The sequence below is a fragment of the Gouania willdenowi genome, chromosome 17 (assembly GCF_900634775.1).
Source record: "Gouania willdenowi chromosome 17, fGouWil2.1, whole genome shotgun sequence".
Classification (NCBI taxonomy): domain Eukaryota; kingdom Metazoa; phylum Chordata; class Actinopteri; order Blenniiformes; family Gobiesocidae; genus Gouania; species Gouania willdenowi.
Genome location: NC_041060.1, coordinates 13,605,066 through 13,619,671, shown reverse-complemented (window position 1 = coordinate 13,619,671; position 14,606 = coordinate 13,605,066). Strand labels below are relative to the sequence as shown.

General features: G+C 39.6%; 1 protein-coding gene across 1 annotated transcript; it reads left to right on the top strand.

Annotated features, from left to right (window-relative positions):
* Positions 1-5,114: 5,114 nt before the first annotated feature.
* LOC114478705 (leucine-rich repeat-containing protein 52-like) lies at positions 5,115-14,078 on the top strand. Its single transcript, XM_028471864.1, has 2 exons — positions 5,115-6,075; positions 11,970-14,078. Exons 1-2 carry the CDS (start codon positions 5,439-5,441, stop codon positions 12,281-12,283), a joined length of 951 nt encoding a protein of 316 aa, XP_028327665.1. The 5' UTR covers positions 5,115-5,438; the 3' UTR covers positions 12,284-14,078.
* The last annotated feature ends 528 nt before the right edge of the window (positions 14,079-14,606 follow it).

Sequence of the window (14,606 nt, the reverse complement as noted above, 5' to 3'; positions counted from 1 at the left end):
CTTGGGTTGCAGACTATAATAATTAAAACATAACAGAATCATCAGAATTAATTTTGGCCATGAGCCTCATGGATTGTTGCTTTTATTACTACTTTGAACATTAAAAGGAAACATGGGGAACACGGTTATTTTTTGTCAGATTACATCATCCAGTATATAGCGTTTTCATAAATTAGTACATTTCTTCCGATTGCAGCATGAGATGGTTATGTTTGAACAAAGTTTGACAGATGGCATTAAGATCTCACTGAGCTGCAGGTTATTTCCATTATGTGTCAGAGGAACAAATACACTCCGACAAATGCTGAAAACAACACTTTTGGGGCAAAGGCTGAAAAAGTAAACATAAGTATAAACAGGATGCATGACGTAACAAAACATTACCATGTAGGTGTCACTAGATGTCGCCATAAAGCCATCAATAACCATTGGCACAATCATTTGTATCATTGGCACGAGTTAAATTGTTAGTAAATTGAATTTTCAAATACAAAACAGGAATGTTGAGTGGAATGATATTCCTGACCTTTTAGAGTGAAACTGTGTCCTTCATTTCTGTAATAAATGCATAGCCTGTCCAGAGTGTCACGTCTTATCGTCATAATAATATAACATTCATTATTGGAATCAAACCTGTATGGGATAATGTAAATGGGAGACAGTATTGTTCTCTGTGTTACAAACATTACATTTTTATGAATCTTTTATGAATTTTTTTTAAGGCTGCAATGATTAGTCGACATAACCGTTAAAAATTTGTTGACGCGAATTTTATAGCGTTGACGCGTCATTTAATCTTGTAAATGAATGATAAGAATCCAGCCCGCGACAGCTTTCTTTCTTTCTTTCTGCTGCAGTACCTTACATTGACTGCTGGCAGTGTTGCGCCACCAACTTTGCGCAAGTAGACGGTGAAGAAGAATGGTGGAAAGAGGAAAAATCTTAAGAAGCTTGAAGGCGGGCATACACTGCATGATTTTTTCAATCGTTGTATTCAGCTTCAGCTCAAACTGCGCGACTCAATGGCAGAGTACAAATGTGCGCAACTCACGATTCATGTTCTCACACTGTACGGACCGACGCTCTGACACGACCTGACTGCTCACACTGTACGGGCCATACATGACACCTGGGGGTCTTGTTTAAGGAAATGCAACGTACAAATTAGAAGAAGAAGAAGAAGAAGAAGAAGAACTCTGAAGCGTCGCCAATGACACAGAAGAAGAAGAAGACGTGGATAGACACTTGCGAATCTCAGCAAAAAGTGCTTCAAAAAAGGAAAACGCGGCAATGTGATGGGCCAGGAACTGGCTGGACAGAAGGGGGCAGTACGGTTCGTCAATTTTACAGCAGTTCTACGGTGTTCGCGCAAGGAGCGACCGGGATTTCAAACATGTTTGATTTTCTTGCGACAATACGATTGCTGATCGGTAGCTGGTCGTGAGGTGTTAATTGATTGTCGTCGTGACCCCATGGAAACTTCACAATGCAAGACACACGATTTAACAGAGACTCAGCCCGCACCCAAAAAATAGACGCACGAGTGAAAAATTGGCTCAAAATTGCCCAAAAATCGCACAGTGTATGCCCGCCTTAATGCGACCTACAGTTTCTAATGCTTCAGAACTTTTGACCAAAAACAAAGCAGTGAAACACTTTAAGAGTAAACACTGAAGTTCAGCTCTCAGTCGTTAAAGCACGACGGAGATCCACGGACACCCGAAACTGAAACACAGCGGAGCCCCGGTATGGCGTACTGGGATGCATTGTTTATGCGCATGCGCACTACTGGAAAATGAACTTTTGCTAAAAAAAAAAACAAAAAAACAAACAATAATAATAATTCAGTTTTGTTTATTTTTGTTTTCAACTTGAACGGACACGTGTTTTGTTTGTTTATTGGATTCGGTTATTTATTATTTTATTTTATGGACTTGATTTAAGTACAAGCAACTCTGTGATTGGTTTAACACTAGAAGTCCCAGGGATTTCTATATCCCCCCAGAAGTCCCAGAGCAGGGTCAAATGAACTCTAGGACCAAACTGACGACTCTGATGGCTACAATTTGCATCTATTCATTTGTAAATGAATCACCTGAGAAATCAGCAGGGGGGAGAGCCTGACTCTAACAATGGAAGTCTGGAATGTTAGGGGGAAGTGCCCTGGAAGCTAAAGTCACAATGCCCCGTTTATTAACTCGTTCTGCTTGATGCTGGGGGAGAACAAACACAGACTACAAACATTGAAAGAAACAGAGTCACCTCTTCCAACACACCTGATTCAAATGATTATCAGGCTTCTGCAGAGCTGGATGATCATTTGAATAAGGTGTGCTGATTAGTGGCCCTCGAGGACCGGAATTGGACACCCCTGGAATACCATGTTGTCATGCAGCCTTTTGTGCTGTGGGGAATAAATAGCTGGCTGCTTCCACCTGCTGACACTCCACACTTATTCTACTCAAAATGCAGAGAAGGTTTACCACTCAAGAAGCGTTGGAATTGATCCTGAACAATGCAAACCCTTGTGACTCAGATGGAGAGGACATAAACCTTCAGCCAAATTCGGATTCGGACTCTGAGCTGTCTTCAGGTTAGATTTCCCAAACATCCTATTTTCATTTCCTGACTTTATTTTTATTTAAAACCGAAGAAAAGAATAATTTGAATTTGTTCACATTGCAGATGACGAGACTGCTCCTCATCTGGAAAAGAGAGCTCGGTTGGAGAGTGAGCCCACAGAGACGGCGAAAGAGGGCACAGTGTGGCATGAAGAACATGTGGGTACAATTCTCCGTTTCACTCCAATGGAACCGTACGCTGCAGATGGAGAGCCAACAGCAAAGGCCAGAAGAAGAATCAGGAGTCGCCTTCAGAGCTTCCTCTGTTTCATTACTGTTGGCATGCTCCGTCCCATTCAAGAATGGACTATTCAGCATGCACGGCAAACGGAGCAGACGGACTGGTTCATGATCCTCCATGAACTAATGGCATTTATTTCTGTTATTATTTTGAGGGGGGTGACCAAGGTTCCATCTCTGCGTGACAGCTGGTCAGCATGCCTGGGAAACCCACTTATCACTGGAATTATGTCACGAAACCGTTTCCAAGACATCATGCGTCACCTACGATTTGATGACATGTTCACGCGCAGTGAGCGAGTGCAGACAGATAAGTTTGCTGCAATTTCGGATGTGGGGATCGTTTGTTACCAACTGCATCACATGCTACAACCCTGGTCGACACATCACAATTGATGAACAGCTTTTCCCATCGAAGACTCGCTGCTGTTTCCTGCAGTACATTGCAACAAAACCCGACAAATTTGGCATAAAGTTTTGGGTGGCTTGTGATTTGAAAACAAAGTACATCTGCAATGTCCTCCCATATCTTGGAAAGGACCCCAGTCGTCCCAGTGAGGAGAGACTTTCTGAGAGTGTGGTGATGAAGCTGATGGAACCATTTATGGACAAAGGCAGGACGGTCACCACGGACAATTTCTTTACATCACTGACACTTGCACGACGACTGCAAAGCCGGAAAACCACCATCCTCGGGACAGTCAACAAGATTCGCCGGGAAATTCCTCAGTCAACTAGAAAGATGGACCGCAAGGAATTCACCACTCAGGTATGTTGTTGGTCTTTTTTATTCCATCAACACCTCTGAGTGTGTCATTGTGTTTAAAACCGCTATAATAACAACAATTTCTTCTTTTTTAGGTGTTTTCCACCACTGGTGCCACGCTGACGGTGTATGCGCCCAAACGAAAAAAGACCGTCTACATTCTCAGCAGCATGCACAGCATGGTTGAGACTGAGGAAACCATCAAAAGGAAGCCAAACACCATCACCCAATACAACACCACAAAGTGCGGAGTGGATGTGATGGACCAGATGGTGCGGGAGTACAGTGTGCGCACAGGAACACGGCGATGGCCAGTCGCCGTGTTCTACAACATGATCGACATGGCGGCACTCAATGCACATCTGCTTTATCAAGCATGCACCGGGGTGCAGGAGAGACGGGTGGACTTCCTGGTTCAGCTAGCAAGAGAGTTGGCTAACTCTCATGTGAGTGAAAAGAAGGCACTCAAAGAGCAACTGCGCCAACAACAACCGCCTACACCTGGCCCTGGGAAAAGGGCTAAGTGTCAGATCAACCATTGCTGCAAGAGCAATCGCGCAACTGTGCGATGTGTTCATTGCCACAAATACACATGTGGCAAATGTAGGAGAGAGATACCGTGGCAGTGCCAAGTATGTCACGAGTCTCAATAAGAGGATGAAGGAGATTCTTCTAAATATGTGCACAGTTGCTTTGTTATTATCGTTATTTTTATTTATTTTGTTTGTTTTTTTTTTTTACACAAATAAAAACCATTGAAAACAAATCACAGTTGTTCTTTTGCACATTTCTCACACCACACTGTCATTAAAAATAAATAATTTTTGTGTTCTCTTTGGGTCAAATGACACCTCTCTGGGTTTTATAGGTAAAAAGTTCATTTGACACCTCTGTGGGACTTCTAGTGTTAAACCTCATTACCTGCTGGTTAGTTCCAACTTTTTAAAGTGACTTATTTACTGTCTTTGTTTACTATTACTACTTTGTTCAAGACAACTTACGCTTTAAGTTTCTGATATTGAATGTATTCATAATGTTACTGTGATTTCGATTATATTTTATGTATTAAATATAACAACTACAATACAAATACATGGTTTAGGTCATTGTTTTAATTCCTCTGTAAAACATGCTGTCACACAGTACAACAGGGACACGTTCACAGGTGGAAGAATTTAAGCAGGTGTTAAAATAATATGTGCTTCAAAACAGAAAAATAATCGTGACTGGTCGACTAATCGAAAAAATAATAAAAAATAATAGATTAGTAGACTACAAAAATAATTGTTGGTTGCAGCTCTATTATAATTATAATTATTATTATTATTATTATTATTATTATTATTATTATTATCATCATTATTATTATAAAAGTAAATCCTGTGGTAACTTTAAAAGTCACCTTTGCTGTCTTGAATATTTAATATTCTAAGCTCCCCCCTAGCTCCAACTCCCCCCTCCCCCTCCCCATGTAAGGTCCAGGACCAGCTGTGTCCGTAGCAGTGGATCTACTGACCGTGATCATGAGCTGACGTTTCTCTCTCAGAGGATTTCTTTCTGCCATCAGGATAAATCCATAGTTTGGTGAATTTTGAACCACTATGAAGGCATCTGTTCATCAGGATCCACGCGCTGGATTCAGAAAAGGGAAAATGAACTGATCCATTACGCACGGGAGGGTTCCCCTGGAACTCACATGGTTTGGCTTTGTTTTTGGTTCATTGTTGGGGTGAACCTAGTGAGGATGTATCAATGAAGGCTGTGAACTGTGACTCGGTAGGATCGGAGTGGATGAAGCCCTCGGCGGTGTCATGCGTCTCGCTCCGCAGCAGAGCGCGCAACCTCTGCGGATTGCTGTGCTTCTTCTCTTCTCCACGGGGGTGTTCACGTCCCCAGGCTGCCCGGACAGGTGTGTGTGCGACGATCAGCTGGTGGTCCAGTGCGCAGGGCAGCACCTCAACACTTTCCCCTCCAACTTACCGCTGGCCACGCGTCAGCTCATCATCTCCAACAACAGGATCGTGGAGCTTCCTCCTCTGGCTCTGAACTACCTCTCTGACCTGGTCTACCTGGACTGCAGCAACAACTCTCTCACACACATCTCAGAGTCCACGTTTGGGAACCTCCGCAAGCTGGCCTACCTGGACCTGTCCTTCAACACCATGACCCGGATCGAGGACAGGACGTTCGGGCCCCTGAGCAGTTTGGTGATGCTGAGGATGACGGATAACCCGGGGCTGTCTGACATCCACCCGGACGCTTTTGTGGAGAACGCGGCCCTTCAGGTGCTGGACGTGAGCAGAAACAACCTGACGAGCCTCAACATCAGCTCCCTGTTCGGGCTGCCCTCCCTGCGCTCCCTGGGGCTCAGTGGGAACCCCTGGAGATGCGAGTGCCACAACGAGGACCTCTGCCTGTGGGTCCACCTGGAGAGCTTCAAGTTCCAAGGTCCAGTCTGTCTGTTACCTCATCTACTTTATGTAATGGCACCATCTGTGTGGACATAGACATCACCTGTCCATATGAGCACTGCTGTGATGTGTTTAAGGAACACTTATGTAAACACATGGAGACTCCATCTCAATAACAAACTAAAGAAAAACAACCCAGAACAACTACCGAACTTTAAAGTTCAGGTTTGAGCAAATAATACCATCAATATGGAGTAAACATTACACATTTAAGAAAGCCTCTATTCATTCATTTTTATGCACATTATAGCTACTGTCGATGCAAGGCACTATTGTCTCTGTGATAAAAGAGAACTTAGCAATGTGCAAATACACTGCAACAAATATAAGTTTATAACTGCAAATGTACAAATTATATTCAGGGCTTTTGTTGTGAAAGACAAACATAGAACACTTGAGTGTGCTTGACCAAATTTTAAATTATTGTCTTTGTATTTATTCCACAGAGAGTTGCATCTAGAACAAGTAGCATCCTAGAATTAAGGCAACTTTTTTTTTTTTTTTTTTTTTTTCCAAAAAAAGGTTTTTGAGGTTCATATGAAAAGATTCAGTTCAGATACTTTGATAAACCATCATCCCACCAGTTTTTTCACTCCTTAATTAAATTTAGCAAAGCACTGAAGCATATATCCTTATACCGTGGGCCATGTAGGGTATAATGTCCATTACATCACACACACACACACACACACACACACATATTTGGACTATATGTCAGGAAATCTGTGCATGTTGATGGAGAACATGAAAACTCTTGAAAGATTGTAAAATGTAACCGACAACCTTCTTGGTGAATGGCTGCAATGCTACCTCACGCTTTGACACACTTTATTATTATTATTATTATTATTATTATTATTACTTTACAAGTTATTCAGTCCGGTCATTTCCAAATGGTAAAAGTACTCCTGGCCTCCTTGTAAACACAAAGTAAAGTTCAACACTCTGTTGGCTGTAATTACAGCCACATACAATACAATCAGCTCTCTAATCTTCTTAAAAGGAAAATATCCAATCCACTATATATTCATTCAAAGTTGGAAGTTTATTCAAGTCACAAAAGACACTCTGACTGATTGTGTATCATATTAATAAGAATAGAGACATAGGTATATACCTTTATGTTTCCAAAACAAAATTGCAAACCTATTTAATCCTCTTGGTCCAATTAAATGTAATCCAGAGTTCAATTCAGTGTAACTAGGACACAAGTATAACCTAAAAGACTTAATAAGATGGAGATGGAAATTTACTACCTGTTTTATGTTTGTTGGTGCCTACGTCAGATACAGGAGGGTAAACATTGAGCATGGATGAGAGGTAACAATCTTGTGGCGTTGTATGCAGCTTAGTGCTGACCTCCAACTGGTCTCAGGTTTCATTGAGCGCGATGGTGGTGATGGTGGTGGTAGCAGTGAAGCGCGACAGCATAGAAACGATCAAATAACAAAGATGTGTGAAAGAAGATCCAAAGACGGGAAGCTTTTTTACTTTAATTCTGCTAGCTTTGTTCATCAGTTGTAGCTTTTTACAACTTTGGAATAAACTGAAGTAAACATGTTTAAAATCTGAGCAGAGACAGAAAAATCTCTCACAGAAAGCACAAAGCTCGACCCCTAAAACAGTGGTTCTCAACCTTGTCAGCCCACGAATCCCAAAGTAAAGGAACCAGAGACCGGGGACCCCCACTGTACCTGAAGGTGGTTGAACACAGGCATGAAGATTGAAGAACATGTGGAGACCATCTGTAAGGAGGAATAAAGGGGAGAGCTTTTTGGAGCCCATCCATAAAGTCAGCAAAATGATGGTCCATTGTTCTGCAATAACCACAGTTATTTATTTATATAAATAATAAACTTACCCAGGAAGTTTATTATTATTTGTGCAATAGTATATAGTCATCTTGAATGTAAATCCTTTGTATGTATGTATTTACATAAATCCTTGTATGTAAATCCTTGTTTTAACCAAAAATAAAATGGGTTAAAACTGACCAAAAATGGTAGAAAAGGTGGTGAAATGGGATTTTAAAAACCACAGAAATTGGTTAAAAGTTGCATATTAGAGTGACCAAAAATGGACAGAAAAAAGTGGAAAAAAGGTTTCAAAGTGTCAATCTTGGAACAAAGAATTCACGAGGCATGACGTATTATGAATGTGGTTAAATTGGCAAAAATAAGCATGAAATATGGTGAAAAGAGGTTAAAAGTGACAATAATGGGTCAACATGTGTACCATTAGGTAGGAAAAGTGGTGAAAATGTCTTGAAAGTGGAAAAAATCTGCAGAAAAAGCATTGAAATTTGATGAAGTGGCAGGAATTGAAGTATTATAGCAAGTTTGGTGTAGTTGCAGAAAAATGGTAAAAAATATAAGCAAAAATGGGCTCAAATTGTTAAAAAATATATACCTAATTTCCCCAAATGGGGTCCTGACCCAAGGTTGAGAACCCCTGCCCTAATGGGATAGATCACAAAATGCACCATTTCTCTTTGTTGTTGAGTCCCTGTGTCTGATATTTAGTAACATTTCTTATGTTTGAGTCATTCTACTCATGCATCGATGCAGATGTGTCACTGTAGAAAAGGGCAGCAGCTATTAATAGTGAGCATGAAGCCAGTGATAATTCTAACACCAAAGCCATAACTGAAGAGGCTTCCCCCACTACACACACCTTACACTGAGTCTAAATCCAGTCCTGCAGGAGCTGTCCCATTTCCTGCCTCTTGTTGCCTTTTGTCTTTGTTGCATTTGGAGTTTGAGCTTCTTTCAGTGACTAAGTATGAGAGCAGGGAGAGGTGCAGATGCTCTTTGGCTGCGAGCTCTGTCTCTCGCTGTTTCCTCGCTTTCTTCCATCTCCATCTCACCTGGTTCATGCAACATGACACGCTTCTCTCCTCAGGGAACACTGCACCAGATACCAGCAAATCAGGGCGAGAACGGAAGCAGAAGAAATCAACCTTTTATAGGAGGAACCAACAGATTCTCGTGGTTAGATTAGCACTCTGTCTGTTATATAACAAAAGCATCTAGAAATAGAGCAGTGTGCACGAGGGAAGGAGAGAGGGAAAGCCCTCTGCTTTGATGCCAGCTCTTTTGGGTAGAGAGAGGAGGGGGATGGGTGGGATGGGGGGTGACGCTATAAGCTGGAAGGTTTTCCTTATTTTGCTACTATAGGCTCATACACTCAGAGACATGTGCACTCACACAAATGAGCTGATTCTGCAAGGACACACACAGACGAGGGAAAAGTTTCATCTTATGGAAAAGAGGATTGTATATGCGTTGATAACAGAGGTGAAGTTATGTCTATGGCTGCATATTTAGTGGAGAGAACAACAGCAGCTTTTGGAGGATCAGAGTTTTCTCTGCTAGTTGGAGCTCAGTGAAGCAGACTTTCCTTTCCTCGTCTTGTTGTTTCTAGACGTGTTTTCATATCTTTGAGCAGGATGCAGGCTCAGATTGAAGCACAGAATGAATAAAACATAGGGGACAGACACATTGTAGTACTAGTCATCCTATTAAACTGAACTGTCATGTGATGTGATTGAAGCAACAGCAGGATCCCACTCTCCTGCTGTCACATAAACACCACCCACCAACTTCAGAGGGTTTTTTTAAAACGTTGATTCTGACAGTGAAGGAAAACGTGTGCAGAGAGAGTCGAACAATCAGTGGTGTAGTTCTAATTTCTCGTTAATCTAGAAAACGAGTAGAATCTGAGCAGGTTATTTTGATTTTACGTATCATTTAGTAGATCGATCGTACAGTATGTTGCTGTTTTTTAACTACTGCATGCATTTGAAATGTAAACCAAACCAAACATATTTTCCTCCTCTGAGTGCTTGTAGTGAGCACTTGAGTTCTGAAGTGTTTCACATAAACAACCTCTTTCTCACAGAAAGCAAAGCTAAAGGAGCTGCCATGATGCTAATCTGCAACCTCTCAATGAGAAGACGATTTCTCTGCCACCTGATAACCTGCTGTCTGTGTTTATAACCCGTCAGAATGGTTGTCAATATAGTGTTTGGGATGAACTCAGAATTACTTCATGCATTGGTTCTCTTGAAAGTTGCTGGAAATTGTAATTTTCTATCATATTATTCCATAGTGTAGGCCTCATAGATCAATAAATCAAACATCATTTGCTCAAAAACAAGATGTTTGTTTCTCCGCTATAAACACTTCATTTGTTGGCATTTTCAGAAAAGTTTTGTGGAGTCTCCATAGACGGATGCAAATACGTGTTTTTACATTTTGTTCTAGTTTGTTCCCGGTATTTTTCATGTTATCACCTCACTCCGTGAGACATCGTTTCAGACGAATTCTGATCTTTCCGTGTAAACTTATGTCATTTTATTTTATGTGGGATTTCAGAGACAAGATTTGTTTGACTTCAGATTGTTAAAACACACTATGGATGTGTTGGACTGAAAACAAGTGAAACATTTTACCTTATGTATAAACATGTATTCATATTAGGGATGTCCCGATACAACTTTTCAACTTCCAATACAATCCTGGTATTACAGCCTTGAGCATTGGCCGATATCGATTCGATACGATATCGGCACAAATCATACACACTTTTATGACTTATTTTGTAGTGTGGAATGTTAGAAAAGGCTTGATCAACTGATGTTACTCAAACAGAGAACAATAGTCAGCAACAGTAGGTATGAGGAAAAACTGACCTATTTATTATTAACTAATTGGTTACATACATTTTAACCCTCAACATAATATCTACAGTATTCAACAATTGAATAAATATAATATAATAAATATCGGAGATTTTAGATGCAGTCCGATAAAATCAGATATTTGTTTTCTGGCTGATATCGGATCGATATCCGATATCAATATCGGATCTGGACACCCCTAATTCATATATCACTTAAGTTGCAAACATTTCCGATTTAGCATTACAGACTCTAACATAACGTACCTGTCTGAGTCCAGTTCCATAACTCATACTTACTCATACTTCAACAATTTACTGGCAAGTTAATAACTATAAAAATGATGCACTTCTAAACACTCAAATGTAGACTTTTTACTTGTTTAACGTTGAGAAGTGACATGTTTTATCAGGAAATGAAGCTGGTAAAGTTTTAATTCGGTCCTGTTCAATCTTTGGATGGGAAAAAACTTTATTAATGGTATTAATAATATGATATAATAATCAGTTATTTATGATTTTGTTCCAACTAGGGTTTGAAATGAATACTGTTACAGATTGGCACAAAGGGAGATCTGCTGCACCTGCAGAGTTGAGAATGGCTGTGAGCCGAGAATGTTTTACACCATATGCTGGCCTTCATTAAAGATTGTGTTTGACTGTTGAGCCAATTATTTTTTTTGATTGTTTGTGGTGAACACCTCCCTTATAGTTTTGTGGCTTCCACCTAATTATAATTCAGACCCTAATTTTATCTGTCATTTTGATGGATTCAGTGGATGATAGGAGAGTGATGTCACCTTTTAGAGAGCAGAGACCCATTTTATTGTATAGTTTGCAGTAGTTTCATGTTTGGTACTGGGTCTGCAAATTAGCCATTGGCTAGATGGCCGATAGACATGGCATCAGTTGCAATTTAAAAAAAAATATATTACATTGCTCTCTGTTCTGTCCCTCCTAAATATACTTATAAATAAGATTTAAAGCATTGACTTATTTTAATTTCCCAACAATGCCCATTCTTATAAACCCTGTGAGCTGGTTTGGTTTTTCGCTGCAATAGCCTGGATTTCTGTTTAACTGAACTTAAATAAGCAAAAATACATGTATCTATAATAAATTGCAGTAAGTAAACTAGTGTTTTACTTTTCAGTCCTCACTATTTCTGTTTGATGTGTTTTGGTGTGACAGATGAAGGTCAGACAGTGTGCGGCTCACCTTCTGACATGGAGGACCGTCGTCTTGGAGAGGTGGGCCTCCAGCTTCGGACATTATGCCATCCCACTTTGGGTTCCTGGGACTACCTGTTTTTTGTAGTTATCGGCTTTGTGATCTTTGCTGCTGGCACCGTGTCGGCCTGGATGATGGGCGTGGTCATGGTGCTCTACGAGCGTTACGTCAAGAAACAAGACCAACCTCTGGATGTGGATGAGGACGAGGAGGGCATTGAAGAGGCCCGTACCTCCAGGGAAATTAATCGATTTAAATATTCACATACTGTTTGAAATCAAAGCTTGTTCTTTGACAGATTCCCAAAGTGCCTCCTGTCAACTTCCTCAACTGTCTGAGGATGAAGAGTCTCCACGAGGACAGAGAAGAAGAAGTTCCAGCAGAGATGAAGAATGTCTTTGTATTGTTTGGTGCTCTGTTGATGGACGACGTAACATGCACCGTATCACCAGAGTAAAGGTCTCTAACACATGTAGCACTTATATGCAAATATTTTATACTGAATATGCTTCATTTCTTTTTGAGTGAGAATCTGTAACACCTGCTGTAGTAACACCTTACCTGTTCTGCAACTCCACGTCACATTTGAAATAACTTGACAATATGTAATACTAGGACCTTACTTCATGGCATAATTACATTCACATTTTGTAATGATGTGTGTTTTCATGTCGTCCTTTTTCTTCTTTTAGCAAATTGTAGTTTTAAAAAAATGTGGGGTTGCTTTATTGAATAATTACAATAATATGTTTCATTCTGTAATAACCACTGCCTATTATAGTTTTTCACAAAATGCATGAAAATGTATATTACACATTGCATTATTTATTTCTTTTTTGCTATTAGAGATTCATGTGAAATATTGTGACATTTTGTAAACATTATGCAGCAATACCACATTACTTACTTACATTATGTGGTGTTGCATGCTCATTTCTGCCTTTAAAATAGTCACTAGTTGAAGACATTAAAACAGTTGGTCACATTTGGTACATTTCCATTGCAGACGTTAAACTTCCTTCATCCAAAGTCCTTTTTTTTTCCTTTGCTGTGAAGACATTAGGACAGTTTCAGAGTGTGTAAAAACTTGTTTTAAAGCTTAGGTGATTTTTTTTTTATTGATGCACAATGAACAGTAACACCATTAGCAGTAGTGTTGTTTTATTGCAGAATATTTACACTTTGCTGTTGTTGAACTTGGGAGTATTCTTCCTATAGGGAGGAGGTGTGAAATTGTTGGCTTGCACTGTTAAAAGTAGTCAAAAATGATTAAAATCTGAAATTGATTGAAAATCTAAAGCGATGTTTCCCTGTGTAAAGCTTTCAGCTTTGCCTCAGAGATATAGTAATCAGATTTACACGTTCAGCATGGGCCACCTTTCATTTTCATTTATTTATTTGAGCACACATTGAAAAAATGACATCTAAGGTGCAAGGAGGAGGGAATACAAAAAGTCAAAAAGTTGCTGATTTCCGATCTAGTGAATAATTGGCTCACTTTACGTCCTTTTTAGTGTTGACATTGCCAGGACATCCCTTAAAATGTTTTAAGGCATTCCAGTCAGTTCAATATGAAGAGGTCTAGCACACAAAGTTTAAAACTCTATAAAATAAATTGTAAATCAATGGGTCGCTCTTTTTCACTGTAACTCAACTAGTCATCTGATTTCCCCTTTTCCTCTTCTAACAAGCTTCCAAAATTGTCGACAAAATATAAATAAGCAAGTTTTGTGTAAAAAACTTCAATAACCTGCACAGAAATGTAAACTTAAAAAAATTAAAAAAAACAACAACTTCTGAATGAAGAAGAGAATAACAAAACAATCTACTAAGGTGTTACCATCAGTGTAACGTGGGAAAAAAAAAAAATGGTTTAAAACCTCATAAGACACACAAGAATACAAACATAGTGATCCATGTGTTAACTGTACATGTTGTAGAAGCCTGTGACTAATTGACTATTCCATCCTCGGGTTTCTGTTTGTTTACACCTTATCTATGTCTGCAGCGTCTATGTTACACCCAGGCACTGGATAAAGGAGAGCTGGTTAACCTAAACCATGTCAGCAAGGTGACACGCATGATAAGATGATATTCATGTGTATAATGTTCACTAACACAGTGCTAGGTCCTGTTTGTAAAGCTTAGACCTGCACTTTTTTTACTCTAAATAAGGCGATTAATATGTTGTATTTTAGCGAATGCATTACCCAGATTTCACTGTGTTTAACTTCTTTATGCATCCTCATTTGACCATATATAGGTCACATGGTTCATATGAACGTGCAGTAAAGCATGAAAACAAAAGCATCTGTTCTTCCTAGGTTAAAAATGACCTCTGGGTATATTGTGTATACTAGTATACTGTGTGAAAGCCCAAAAATGAAGAAATGAAATCACATTAATTTGGATAAAATTCAAGGAAATTAATTTGAGAAAAGTAAATGAAATTAATTTGAAAAGAATAAATGAAATTTTCCCCTGCGTCCCTGAAATAGAACAAAGCAGGTCTGAAAATGGATGGATGGATAAAGTAAATGTATCTAAAGAACAAACTAAACGAAATGTGTGAAAAATTTAAATGAAATTAAATTAATT